Source organism: Ptychodera flava, chromosome 3 (genome assembly GCF_041260155.1).
Source record: "Ptychodera flava strain L36383 chromosome 3, AS_Pfla_20210202, whole genome shotgun sequence".
In the NCBI taxonomy this organism is placed as follows: Eukaryota; Metazoa; Hemichordata; class Enteropneusta; family Ptychoderidae; genus Ptychodera; species Ptychodera flava.
Genome location: NC_091930.1, coordinates 19,894,689 through 19,909,474, shown reverse-complemented (window position 1 = coordinate 19,909,474; position 14,786 = coordinate 19,894,689). Strand labels below are relative to the sequence as shown.

General features: G+C 38.8%; 1 protein-coding gene across 2 annotated transcripts; it reads left to right on the top strand.

Annotated features, from left to right (window-relative positions):
• The first annotated feature begins 4,093 nt into the window (after window positions 1–4,093).
• Window positions 4,094–11,828, top strand: LOC139129719 (venom allergen 5-like). Of its 2 annotated transcripts, XM_070695398.1 has the most exons (10): window positions 4,094–4,245; window positions 4,587–4,620; window positions 6,104–6,253; window positions 6,719–6,883; window positions 7,133–7,165; window positions 7,928–8,074; window positions 8,785–8,947; window positions 9,643–9,749; window positions 10,224–10,301; window positions 11,303–11,828. In XM_070695398.1, exons 1-10 carry the CDS (start codon window positions 4,165–4,167, stop codon window positions 11,461–11,463), a joined length of 1,119 nt encoding a protein of 372 aa, XP_070551499.1. In that variant the 5' UTR covers window positions 4,094–4,164; the 3' UTR covers window positions 11,464–11,828. The 2 variants fall into 2 exon arrangements, with proteins under 2 accessions (XP_070551499.1, XP_070551500.1); XM_070695399.1 differs by lacking the exon at window positions 6,719–6,883 and having other exon boundaries at window positions 4,095–4,245.
• Window positions 11,829–14,786: the final 2,958 nt, after the last annotated feature.

Below are 14,786 nucleotides of genomic sequence, written 5' to 3'. Positions count from 1 at the left end.
ATTTTCTTTTGAGAGGGTCGATTGCCGAAACATACCTTTGTAATTGTAGCGAACAAGCCGAACATCACAAGCAACTTCTTCGGCCGCCTGGCGCAGTATTCGCCACATCGAAAACAATAGTACACCGTAGCGCACAACCATACAGGTAAACTCCTTCACGAATGTCGTGGTAAAAAAAACACAACACCATCGCCATATATGATTCTTGCCACCATTTCTCTACGCCCGTTCATCTTGGCACCGACAAGATTCGCAAACTTTAAGGGGACTACCTCGCTTGGGCTAGTGTTCGTAAATGTGCGAGGTGTCAACGTCCATTCACAGGCACTTTGTTTTGATATTTGCATAGCATTCACAAACCCACCGACTGATTGATAAAGATGTTTTGTTAGAAACTCTGAGCAGCGCCCTCCTGACAAGCAGGAAGTAAATGCTAAATGATATTTTTACACCTGTAAGCTGTTTTGAAGAGATTAATCACACAACATTAGACGCCGGCCTTATCAAATTAATTGAGTTATGTCTGTTGAAAGACAATAGATTTAGAGCATTTCTACCTGCATTTTAAACTTCTAGTTTTTATTACGTCATATATTTTGCTTGACTATCAGGATGGGAGGAAACGAATCTCCGTCTTTACCCTTAAAGGATATGGAATGTCCATCCATTCATCAAATGTTCTGAGTAAATAAACCTAAGGGCGGCCATGACGGTAAAATCTACGATGATCGATGATAAACACTGAGAAAACGTACATACTTACGTACGTACGTACGTACGTACGTATGTATGTATGTATGTATGTATGTATGTATGTATGTATGTATGTATGTATGTATGTATGTATGTATGTATGTATGTATGTATGTATGTATGTATGTATGTATGTATGCTTGCATGAATCCATGCATGTATATATGTATGGATGTGTTTGTGTGTATGATTACGTACGTACACATGCACGTACGTATGCAAGCACGAAAGCATGTATGTATGTATGAATGTATATGTGTACATGTGTGTATAAAGACACGTTTGAATATTACAAGCCATGTCACGAGGTGGTGTTACAGAAAATACCGAGAAAAAAATCAGCTCCTTTTACTTAAAGAATATCCGATTGTCTTGCGACCCCTGTCATAGCAATGCACGGTGCGCGTGATGTTGCAGACAACGTTTACAATTGAAGAGAGGGGCACCGATGGCGGACTGTTACTGTAAAAGGGAAACGTTGTTGTTGACACTATTTCTTATTGTTACGTGTCCTCGGGTAGCTAGAGTTTACATATTTGGAAGTTGGAGTGTTGTTTAATAGTTTTGTGCAATATTTCACTCAAAAATCTAGGTCTCCTCTCAGAATTGTGTAATTTACGATAGCAGGTGTTCTTCAATCTATTATGCATCATTTTCGTACCTAGAGATGCGCTGTCAAATTTAAGGGAATGTTAATCTATCACTAACATAGCGTGACCATCCACCTGTGAGGATTCACTCACAGGGACAGCTGACTAAGATCCCAAATGTAGTCACCGCTTCTAGGAAGAGTTACAGCATGAATGAATGCTTGGCGATCGAGACAAAATGACTGGCGATATTATTCAAGTGTACATTCAGAAGTGGAACAATTATTTCATGCGAGAGAAGTTACTTAAAGGGAAGTGGTTGTCGGAACTGCGCATGTGCAACTTTCTTGTTTACAAACAATGTATTTCATGCACTATATATAGATGCATCATGACAAAATAGCTGCAACATTTAAATTTTACGATGTACATTGAGACAAACATGTTTTAACTTTCATCAATCGCCAACGTAGCTTGGATACAGTGTTTGCATCGGTCATAGTGATCCCTAGTGACCTTTGAGCGCCGTTCGGACGACCACCGCCCTTTAAAAAGTTTTGAAAATGTGTGATGTTTCCTAAACCATACCCTCAGTTCGAAGTCTAAAGGGTGTAGTGGAAGAATTCATTTTTGTTGAAATTGGAGCTCAAAGTCCGATTTATGAGGTTCGGAGTGAAAAGGACAAATAAAATCAAGAAAATTCGTCCAGAATTAGTAGAATTAGTGATTAACTCTGTAATTCAAATAATTGACACATTTAAAAAATTCTTTTTACATGGTTGGTATCTATAAATCGCCACGAGGTATTACACATGTCAAATAACGATAATTACAGGTCAAACAGAAGAGTACTCTCAATCGTGTTTCTTGATTTCTATCAATGTTTTGTAACCACGTGATATCATTGTCGGCAAAGCATCCTATTCTCTGTTGAAACTGCTGTAAAACGGTATGAAATTTGTTTGACATATATTCTACCGGTACCTAGGTTTCTCAACTGCCTGCCCTATAAAATGTATCAAATTTCCATTTTCACTGGGTTGCATGATAAAACTTCATAAAAATCGCCCCGAATTATCTTCCCTCAAAAAACAAACTGGTCTCTTCAAAGGATAAAGGCAGTGTTGAGGAAAGACGGCGTACCATTGTACCTTGAGCAAATTAGAAGTTTGCTGTCGACTCGACAAGTTCAACAACAGTACTATGCAGATACGATCACTATTGGCTACTTGAACGGGTCCATAACAATCATCAACCCGCCATCAAATCGAGCAGATAAGATTGTAATTAACAGAACCTGGCTTATTGACTATCCGCGAATGGAATAAGCTCAGTTTGAAATTCAAGAATATTACATTGAGAAATGTGCGAGAATGTTTAGTTACATTCAAACACTTGGTTGACCATCTAATCATCTTGAAAGGTCGGCGGGGGCATTTTTATAGAATCATTTTAGATCAATTCTGCGGTTAGCTATCATATTTGTCTGTATCGTCTTTTCTTTGTGCTTTGCTTGGTGTCTGTCTTCGTCGTGGCCAAAGTTTCAAAGGAGTCCACTGTGAACGATTCTACTCCTTTTTTCATGGGGTGAATGACCTCTCACTCTCTCACACACACTGCTCACGATAGATAATAATGAACTGAAGTTGTCATATTGTCTCCGATACATTTGTTCTCATAATGACATAATGGTTTTGAATTAACACAGGTATTCAAATTTGCAAATCTAGTGATGTTCATTTTCAATGCAAACAAAACTTGTTTCACAAAGTGAACAAGGGAATTATACTTTCATTTGTATACACTGCAATTAGTCAGAAATGAAATTACTTTTGGCCATTTTAGTCAAGGCTAAGTCTCTCTCTCTCTCTCTCTCTCTCTCTCTCTCTCTCTCTCTCTCTCTCTCTCTCTCTCTCTCTCTCTCTCTCTCTCTCTCTCTCTCTCTCTCTCTCTCTCTCTCTCTCTCTTGTGTCTTTGTACCACTGTGTCACTACCTATCTGCCAGTCTCGGTCTCTCTCCACATTCGTAACACATTAACGCGCACAAATATGTATGTATGTATGTATGTATGTATGTATGTATGTATGTATGTATGTATGTATGTATGTATGTATGTATGTATGTATGTATGTATGTATGTATGTATGTATGTATGTATGTATGTATGTATGTATGTATGTATGTATGTATTATGTATGTATGTATGTATGTATGTATGTATGTATGTATGTATGTATGTATGTATGTATGTATGTATGTATGTATGTGTGTATGTATGTATGTGTGTGTATGTGTGTGTGTGTTGATATATGGATATTTGTGTTTGCATATATGTTTTTACGAAGAACATTTCATGAGCGGGAGCGCACGTGGATCAGCTTTTTACGTACCGCGTTACTAACGAAGGGTTACACATTATTTTTAAACATTTGATGTATTTCCATGAGTAATGAGGGCATTTGGTAGGATGTTCACAGCTGCTATCCTTTCCATCACCCATACTACAATTATCACTTCCAGAATTTCCGTTTAATCGATCAATAAATTTTGGAATTTTGATCTAAAACAAAACGGCAATATCCGTCACTTTTTAGCAGGTGTCAATATTGGCATTTTTAAGAACAAAAGAATGAAAATGATGAATTGTCGGCATTCCTTCCGAAATACGTCACCGTCTCACCGGGCTGGCGAAATCCCTCCCATTGGACATAAACTTGATATGCTAATTAGAAAGCGCCTATAAAATAGGTCATCTCCGACAGGCACCGCAGACTTTTCGGAGCGATTGTGTATTGGTGTCGCCTATCCGGACTTGCAAGCATGACTTGTCGCCCTCTGTGTTTAGCACTGCTGCTCGGCTTTGTGGTCGTCATTGAATCTTTGCCACAGTCCAGCCTGCAGGTAAGACACAATCTGTTTGACTAGGAGAGTACATCTTGGATGACATCCGTTAGAGCTACAGTGAACTCAACTACCGTAAACTGCAATAAAGGCTAATGTTTTGCTCTCACTTTTCCTTCATAAGAGTGTTTACTTTAGGAATTTCACCAGCATCTTATGCAATCGTATTGATATAGAAGAGGTAGCTGAAAACTCAACTGTCATCTCGCTCCAGGGTCTATGGTCATACCTAGGGATACATTTGTAAATTTAGATAGTCGCCGTCTTTAAGAAAGCCATGTAGTGTATATGACATCATCTACATCTCTTAAAGATTTCTCTGTATCTTGTATCTTTTCCAGTCTCTACCGCAAAGGAGAACGATCACAAAGCGAGGTAAGCTGAAATGAGATCTTTGGTGTTAACATGCAGTTAAGGTGGTTGGAAAGGCTAGAGCGTCAGTTATAAATTTCCACAAAACTATTAAAATATAAAAGTAGTCAACATTCTCTGTGGAATAAAAAAACTAGACATTTGGGCACAAAGGCATTGCAGAGTTATAGCCTGCTAAAACTTCTGAAAAACTGACCAAATAAGAAGAAGTTGGGAGTCCTTAGTGTATTAACTATGGTAGAGGTCCCCTAGCTTTTAATAAAATGTTTGAAAAGGGAAAGTCATTATTTGCTGTTTTTCAGGAAAGTTTGACAAGGCAGTGCTGGCATTCAGAGTGAGTGACTGCTATTGTAAATGCATGTTTAGATTCTTTTAGTGTCAAAGAGGTGTCAAAAGTGAGATTAACCAAAAAAACTGCTCTATGACTTCAAAGAGGGGTGTAAATATGGCTTGTTTTCAACATTTTTGACAGAATAACAGTTTTCCTACATAATTGTATACCAAATTAATCCAACTTTGAAATGAGATATGGACATGGAATTTTTACAGACTATTAACAAGGTTACAGATAAGATTTGTACGGCACAATTTTCCTGTATTTGAAGTACTTTTTGAAAAATCACATTTTGAAATTTGAAAGAATTTTAATAATTTTTTGATATATAAACCCATATAAAATCATCAAAACAAATTTTATTTACAAATCCTGCCGTACAAATCTTACAATAAATGGTGTCAACATATTTATAACTATTTGGTAATATCAATACTATCCAATTATTATTAAATTCAAATATGTAAAAAATATATGAAAAATTAAATTTTAATATTTACTGGTGTCATATTTCAAAATCATGGCTGCAAATATACAATTTTTATATTCTTGGAGAAAATATTAATTAAGGGAGTTATCCTGAAAATTTGAACTAAATATCTTGATTTTAACACTTGAAACTTGACATTAACTCTGAGAAAAGAATTGGTGCAAAAATAGCCTTTCCAACCACCTTAAATGATAGCATGTGGTCAGAAATAAAGATATTTTAGAATGGTCGAGATACTTACCTCCGCCGTAAGAAATATACATCGGACAACACCGCGCGTATGCAAATATATTTGCATCTTGCATACGCCATGTTACTCAACTGTTGATTGCTTTGAAACGATAGCTTGAAATAGGCTGTATCTCGACTGCGAAAAAAATGGCAGAGAGAACAGTAGATAGCTGTGTCTCATCCACAAATAAGTTACAGGCTGAGCATATGAACTCATAATTAATATTTGCTATCAGATGACTGGAGTTAAAGAAGTTGAGAGGTTTTGCTTTCTGATTTCGCTCTTCGCGTCTTGCAAAACAATGTTTATCATGCAAGGTTATTAGGTGTAAATTCGCTCGTTAGGCAAGTCGAATTGTACGGAGACATTTTACCGCTGGATTGAGAAGCATTATTGGGACAATAATCTAGAACATTGTGCTCCCTTTCAGGAGCTGAGTATAACTCTTGGTGTGACGACACCTACAACGGCAAATACACCCACGCATGCGCTGATTTGACCTCTTGCATCAAAAAGAAGCATCTGTGCGACGGAGAAAAGCAGTGCGGTGACGGAAGCGACGAACAAGGCTGTGGTGGAGGTGGGTTTGCTCACGCGCATAAGTGTTGGGCTTCACAGGCTTTTAATTTGACGACTATCAATGATTTTGTTCAGTCTTTAGTAGTTATGCCGCTACAGCTAGTTTCAACTTGGCAGCACAACTTTTCCAATAGGAGTGCAATAAATTATTATACAACTGAATTTCCTGTCCCCCAACCAGAACCCGCCTGTTGACAACAACGTTGCATGTTTGATCCAATGCGTTGCCCGCAAGACGTATACTAATACGTTGTATTCCACCATGCTTTAGCGAAGTGAATTCGAAGACGAGGCAGTGCTTATTTGACAGATCGAAAAGTAATGAAAGTATGTTCAGAAGTTACACTGTCGAAATAAGTTGAAGACTAAAATTATCATGGATAAATTAAGTAATTCTAAATCATTTATTTCCGCTAGCTCAGCTGAGTTGGGTTTGTGTAAATAATAATTTCACCTTCTTATCCAGGGTCGTCAAAAACCCCAGCCAAGTTTAATTCTTGGTGCGAAGAAACCTACAATGGAATATACTCGTACGCATGCGCAAATTTGGCTCACTGTATCAAAGAGCAGGTGATCTGTGATGGCAAAACACAGTGTCCAGATGGAAGTGATGAGATCGACTGTGACGGTGGTACGTGTTCGAAGCGCGCCCTCTGACCGAGAGAAAAAAAAGAAAAAAACGGTGTAGATTTCCTCCATGCGGAAAGCGGTTTCGAAGTATCAAGTTCCTTGATAGTTCAGAACCAACATGGAAGAAATTATCTAATTCATACATTGATTTAACCTTGACTTTTCATGTGGATGTATTCCAGGTCTAACGACCAAAATTGCAAAAGACAGAAATTTTAATCAATTTTTTACTCTTTAATCGCCCTAATAGGTGGTGGTGGCGGCGGCGCACCAGCTGATGACGGTACGTTGGCGTCTTTAATCACAATAATTATGTACGCTCTTCTCTAGTAACAGTTTTGCATCGTCTGGCTTTTCATGCCATTGACTTCCGAACGTAAAATTTGCTCAAAGGTCTTTTTTTTGTTTCGTAGGTTTATGTCGTTTTGACCACTCACTCTTCAATGGCCGCGTTTCAAATTCAAAACGTCTTTATCATTTGATTCCATCTTTCGACGTGAGATGCAGAATGCTTCGTGTCGCTTCATCGACTTCGTCTGTGCAATCGCTTTTTTATTTCTGGTCTTTACTGGCATGTGTCACCGCTTTCTCCTATTGTTTGATTATACTTTTCTCATATTTTTAATATTTTTTTTAAGATTGGCGTTTTGTGTTCGTGTACGCCAAATAAATAGTCATTTTCCTCTTTGGTCTACCTGAAAGAGGTACGTTGGAATGGATGTGACTGGACGTCGAATTCAACCAAAATTAAAGGGAAACAGTCGTCGGAACTGCGCCTGTGCGAGTTTTTTGTTTACAAGCAATTTGTTTCATGCACGATATCTAGATGCACCTCATCATCATAAATGCGACATTTAAATTATATGATGTAGATTATGGCAGACATGTTTTAACTTTCATCAATCACCATCGTACCTTGGATACAGTGTTTTCATTGGTCGTATGAGTCCCATGCGACCATTAAGCGCAGTTCCGACGACTGTATCCCTTTAAAGATGGGACATACAGTACACTTTACCTTTTTCTGTTCAATCTCTCTACCCAGGACCGCAGGCGTCTCGAAGCGACAAGTGCAACTGGTTTCCGGACTCACCGTACGGCTGCGCCGACAGTAGCGGAATCTGTATGAGAGAGGCAGACCTGTGCAGCGGATTCGTTCAGTGTGACGACGCTAGCGACGAAATGGGATGCGGTAAGCAGAAATTAGAAAGAAATACTTGTATACTGCACTGTCTGGTACACTTAAAATACTCCATTGATATCAATTGAATCACCACCGTCAGATTTGCAAATTTAAAGCCCCACTAGCTATATTTTAGCATTATTCTATAAGTTTGTGAGAATATACAAATTTAGGTGTGTGTATACACTCATTATTAACTACCCACTGGGACTGTATGTGCAATTTTGAACAAGATAAAGTTTACACTGCGATTAAATGTTTGCCCAAACATTAAATCAAAGCGCGATGTGAAAAAACAAAACCCGTGGATACTGTGCATATCTGCACTGAAATCTTCACACACTGCACAGAGTAGTCCAATGTAATGCATAGGGGTGAATGTTTTCAACTGTGACACTGTATATCCTGTTTCCTTTGTAATATTACCAACTTTTGAAAATTGCGGGAAACCAAAATTGGCCGTTGAAATTTGAATTTACTTGTCAAAGTTTCTCAAAGGAATGGTTTCCTTATTCAGTAAATGCCAATATCTCTCAGAGGGTAGAATTCAGAGAAAACTAGAAAAAATGGGAGTATATTTTGACGTCAACAAATTTCAAAGAGTTACAGATAGTGGGGCTTATCAATTTGAGTTGTTCATGTCTGATGCTGGTTTGTTTATCGTCACTGCGACACGTGACCTCTATTGGTCATCACTGTGACATGTGACTGCCTTGCAGGTTACGGTGAGTCTGATTCCAACGACTGTACAAAACCACGGCAGCTCTCCAACAGCGGTGAAAAGGAAATCATGGACCAGCTTGTCGAAGCCCACAACTATTTCCGCTGTCTGCACGGAGTTGGCCCCTTGAAGTGGGATGACAAATTGGCAGCCTTTGCGAGGTAAGCGACACTTCTCCTCCTGTTCAAACATATTTCTCTCGCCCAGAAAAGGACAGTTAAGTGTGTTTCCCGTGAGAACAGAACGGTTACGTTTCCACTTCGTTATTTCCATGCTTAAGATAGCACGCGCCTCGAGGGTGAAAGTTTTCAAACTTTCGCTCAAACTTTCCCCAATGAAACTTTCAACCATACTTTTACCAAATCAAGAGTAAACTCGGGGGTCACCGTGCAAAATTTGGTTCCAGGGACACATTACCCAAACATTTACCGATTCTTAAAATTCACGGGCTACCATCAAGGTGTGAACTCTATTGCAAAATCTGAGACGGCAATTTTTCTTTTATTGAGTGCCTTTAAATGAGACCCCACATGTGGTAGATCAGAAAAGAACTTGAAAGAAAAATATTAGGATCCGAATATCTGTCTCCGAAGTGCATTCAATCTTAACCATAAACAATGCAACGGGAAATATTTGAAGGTCGGAAAATTTAGAAACACAAAAGAAGATATTTATCTCTTATATTTATACTTATTCATGACCCGAATGTTTAATTTGCTGTATTCAAAAGTTCTACATTAAAAATTCTCCACAAAAATCAACGGCAAATTTTGTGAAATACCACAGAAGAATATGTTGATGAGAGATAGCTTGCATAGTTGTACATAAATGACGTCGAGGTACGCTCTCGTTTCAGGACAGTAGCCAGTGATAACGCAGCCCGTGGATACATCCATCACTCTGATAGCGATTACGGTGAGAACATTGCCATGCAGCAGTTGCAGGGAGAAAAACAGGCCACAGGTGAGTCACGTGACTTTAAAAAAAAATATTGTAATCCAAAGTTCATTAATCACCGATAGGACTTGAATTTGCCTGCACAATAATGCATTGGACGGCATTGTGTATTGACGATGTAACTGCAACAACGCCACTGATATCGATCAGCTTTTGGTAATCAGAAGAGACCAAATGTTATCAAGCGTCCCTGCCTCTGTCCTTTTTTTCTCTTTCACACCATGCATTCCCCCCCCCTCTCTCTCTCTCTCTCTCTCTCTCTCTCTCTCTCTCTCTCTCTCTCTCTCTCTCTCTCTCTCTCTCTCTCTCTCTCTGGGCGTTTGGCCTGACTTGCTCTCTACGCCTTCACCCCCTTTATTTCTCTTCCCTTTCCCAATGGTTGCGTCACAATCTAATATATCTGCTCCGTCATCATTTCCAGTGTGAGATTCGAGACTCCAAAATCATTGTTTTTTTCCATGTTTCCCAAAACTTTTTCAGGTTACGGCTTTGTGAAGATGTGGTATGATGAGATTGAGATGTACAACTTCCGTAACCCAATGTTTGACTTCAACACCGGTAAGATCCCAGTTAATACGATTTATTTCTTAACCAAGACAGTGAGGTATGTGTTCCACAAAACTGCATTCTCGTGTACCAAACTAGACAATGGACCGATGAAAGTATCCTCAGCCAATCAGAGTGACGTAAACGCTTTCCCTGAAAATATTTCGATCTCGACAGACCTGTCGGTCAAACGACAGTACTTCGACCATTTTCTTTGAGCAAACTATTTTTTTATTAAGGCACATCTCTTGCGAAGAAAAATAGAAAAAAGCTACTTAAAAATTAATAATGAATCCAAACTTCTCATAGCTCTAGGACTAAGTTTGCTACTTTTCCGTTTTAGAGACACGATAGCGTTAGAAACTTAAAGTTATTTAAGGTACAGTAATTGGCGCAACGAAGATGAAAGCCTGAAAATTTTTGTTGAAATTTGCCCCATGGCAACAAAACCTTCAACCATTCTCTTTCGAAATCTAGAATAAAACTGGGTGTCACTGTCTAAATTTTGATACTAGAGAAACAAATTACCCCATACTTACCGATACGCGCAATTCAAAATGGCCGTCATCCCTGTGTTATCATTACAAAGAAAAATAAAAAATCCCCAATATTGACAACCCTGAGCCGGTGAAAGCTTTACTTACTCCAAGAGCTTCAGCCCCCACTTGTGGTTAAGCATAACAGAATCGTTACAAATTGAGAGTCCGAATATCTGTCACCTTGGTGTATTCTGCCTTCAAGTATTCCATGTGACGACAAATATCCTTATTATGATACGTTATCTTGTCAAACAATCTTATATTTGAACAATTTTCCATCGTTCAAGTGCCCTGAAATCAATCTTTGCAAATTGTGGCAGGTTCGTACCTTCCACCTAAATTTCAAAAACGGGATTACGTGAACACTCATTCGTCTAGGTCGATGGCTATTCTACGCCTACGCATGAGTACTGACGCTGGGAAAGTCAGCTGCAGCTAAGTAAGTTGAAGCTCTGAATCTGTTTCATGTTTCAGGCCATTTCACCCAGGTCGTTTGGAAAGGCTCCGAGAGAGTTGGCTGTGCCATGGCCTCCGCTCCCGCCGGCGCCTTCACTGCTTTCTACGTCGTCTGCAACTACGAACCGCAAGGAAACTGGATGGACAAGATGGCCGAAAATGTTCCAGGGCTGATTTAAAAGGAGTTTTTGCAACCACTCGGACGTTTATTCTTTGAGACTACGACATGTGACCCGTGTAAATTTTTAAGAACAAAAGCTAGGGTGCGAGGAAATTTTGCGAAATCTTCTTTGATGGCCAGTCTTACGCACACTACAATGACTCAAAGATCAGCTATGTATTTGCAGTGACATGACATGACATGACATGACATGACGTCAAAATGAAGCGCGCCCCTTGGCGAGTACATGTCACCGTTCCATCATATCTGCGTGTTAGTTCAAATGACGTCATATATATAATTCAAATAAATCTCGCTATCGTTGAATGTGATGATGCTGTGTCATTCAGCGTATAATAAAACTTGACATATTCTAACACTTTAGACACTCTGTGCCTTATTTTTTCCGAAAGATGTCCTCTCTCTCGCACAGCCCATTCATTATGTGTCGCCAAGAATGTGAATCATATTGTAAATATTCGACTATAATACGTGCAATAAGTTGCATCGGCAAAACTTGATTGCACGCAATTACGTTTTTAATTTTGAGATCAAGGGGTCGATTTTTTTTTTCTATTTACTCACAAAAGATGCAATTATCTGTTCAATTGACTGCTATTTCACCAAATTAATTTCGTTTATATTATTACTTTGACATTAAACAATGCCGGGGAAAGTATAGGAAACTGACATCCATTCAAGCTCATCAAGCGAGGAAATATTTCAAATTGACGTTGTTATTTAATTGTGGGAATAGAAATATTTCATAAGTGATGTGAAGCAATATAGGAAATGAAATAACGAAAATATGAAGGTTTGAATTTTACCAGATATTACTATTGATGATTCGCTGTCGGATCGTATTGTCAAAGTAAAATGGCGTACCTGTAAAACACTGGACCCAGCCTTACCAACGATTACAATGGGATGTTTAAGAGGAACCTCCAATAGTTGATAAAACGGGACTACTTGGATTATATTGTACAATCATGGACCTAGTACCCCTCAGTCTTGTCCCTGACATTAAGCCTGGTTCTTTTACATGTTCTCCTGTCGTACAAATTCAAGTGCAACTGTTATCAGTCACGTCATACACTTACATGGAATTGCATTCGTTCCTAAACCATGGCGCACTCTTTTACAAACACGCAGGTGTCTGATGAACCAACCCCATAAATGTATATGATATTAAAGTATATTTTCCTACCATGCGCCATTTTGATTGGACGAGAGCTCTTTCCTACTACGAACGACGTTAAAGTGTTGTTTTAGATGTGCTAAAACAAAGCAGGCTCCTCAACAGCATACAAAAACCAATAAAGCGGAGAGCATTTAGCTTGCAGGTGAATTTGGGGGTCGCTGGGGGGGTTATTGCTTATTATAATACCTACAATCTATGGGGAAGAGGAGCTGTTTGGTGTAAAGTCGTGTGTCCGGTCACTGACTTGACACGGTTTCCGATCAACGAAAGTCAGATAGTAGCCCTGAGAAACGTGAGGTAAACTTGATACACCCATTACACGGCCAGGCACGCAATTGTCGATTTTGAAGTAAAAGTCTGAGATTTGCGTTCAAGACTTGAGTCCCGCAGGATGCTCATGAAATAGTTTGTCGGAGAAAGGGTCGGGCATGAAAATGAATAACAAGTCGTTGGATTTCTCCACAGGGCAATTCGAACAAGTTGTACTTCGTAACCCATTCTCACAAGTCGTGTTGTAACAAATATATTTGCGCTCCTTCGTAACACGACACCATGATATACAAAACAGCGCAAACGGAATGAAAACCTCTTCGTCACCGACGAAATAACTGCATTCCTCAATCAACTCAAAATTGCTGAAGTATGCTCCGATTACCTAAAATATGCAAATGTCATAAAATGTTATATATATTCAATTATATACCAGTATCTGGAAAATGGTGCATATGACGACGATTAAGATTGATGAAACCTGGAAGATGAAATGCCTCACCTGAGGTTTTCGGCAACCGGAAACATCACAGATGATGTATTAGAGCGTTTAGTCTACAAGAAGACATTGTTAATTCAATCGCTCCGAGTCGATGACATGACTGAAACTTGGACAGGGAATGGTTAGTAAGGAGTCGTAGATACTGCTTGTAAGACTAAGAGGTCATTCATATTGAATACGCGCATGACAAACGAAAGTCGTTGTGTTCAGGGGAAAGTGGTTCAGTTCTTGTTCGATTATGGTGGCGCAAATTGACACTTTACTTATGTGGCACGGTTACTCCATGGAAACTGTATAAGTGCATACCGAACACTTTATTAGGAAATGACTGTTTTTAAAAACCTATTAGTAGCTTAAACTTTCAACAAACTACTTCAACAATTTCTTTTTATGTTTGTTTTTGAAGATGACAAAAACAACATAATTGAAGATTGGTAAACACAAGCAGAAACTATTTAAAAACAACAAATGTCTGAAAAACTGTCCTTGAACACGTTTACCCGTTTGTGTATGTGTGTGTGCGCATGCGCGTTGTTTTCGATATTTATTGACTCGATTATTTTACTAGAAGAAAGAACACAGACTGACAAGTATGACGTCAGACTGTACACTTGTCTCTCTGTCCCGTCCATCTGTCGTTATGTTCATCCACACAGTCAAACGCACATACAGTAGGCCACAATTCTATTCATGCAAGGCCACTTACTAGTAAACTTTCACTCTAATATTGCAGTCTCCTCTAATTAAATATGTGATAATTATTATTACGGTAATCACTCCATTTATATGCAAAGTGAAATACGCGCCAAAATTGAAATTCCTTAGTTTCTAATTTAATAATAAATAGGGAAAATGACGGGTGTGTTGAACTCGATGAATACCTATATTATTCGCTTGGTTTCCTCATGTCTAACTTAGTCGGACACTGCGTGAATAAGAATTACATCCACTTTTTGTTAAAACTTCCATGGTCTTTCATACAGATAGGCAATGACACACAGGTACACAGACACAAAGAGAAAGTCTAGCTCGATAAGATGGCTAATTGCAATTTTATTTCTAACTAATTTTTTTGCAGTACATACAAATGAAAGTGTAATTCCCCTGTTGTCTTTGTGAACAAGTTTATTTGAATTGAAAAGGAACATCACTTGGGATGCAAAATTAAAGTCCTGTGTTAATTCGACACAGTTATTTTGTTATCAGAACATACGCATCGGAAACAATATGACAACTTCCATTCATTGTCAATAATGAACTCGGTGTGAGTTTCTCTGAGAGAGAGAGAGAGAGAGAGAGAGAGAGAGAGAGAGAGAGAGAGAGAGAGAGAGAGAGAGAGAGAGAGAGAGAGAGAGAGAGAAGAGAGAGA

Coding starts and splice junctions, on each gene's coding strand:
- LOC139129719 (XM_070695398.1), top strand. CDS start 4,165: ATGACTTGTCGCCCTCTGTGTTTAGCACTGCTGCTCGGCTTTGTGGTC. Junction 4,621..6,103: donor GAGAACGATCACAAAGCGAG/GTAAGCTGAAAT, acceptor GCTCCCTTTCAG/GAGCTGAGTATAACTCTTGG. Junction 6,254..6,718: donor CGAACAAGGCTGTGGTGGAG/GTGGGTTTGCTC, acceptor CTTCTTATCCAG/GGTCGTCAAAAACCCCAGCC.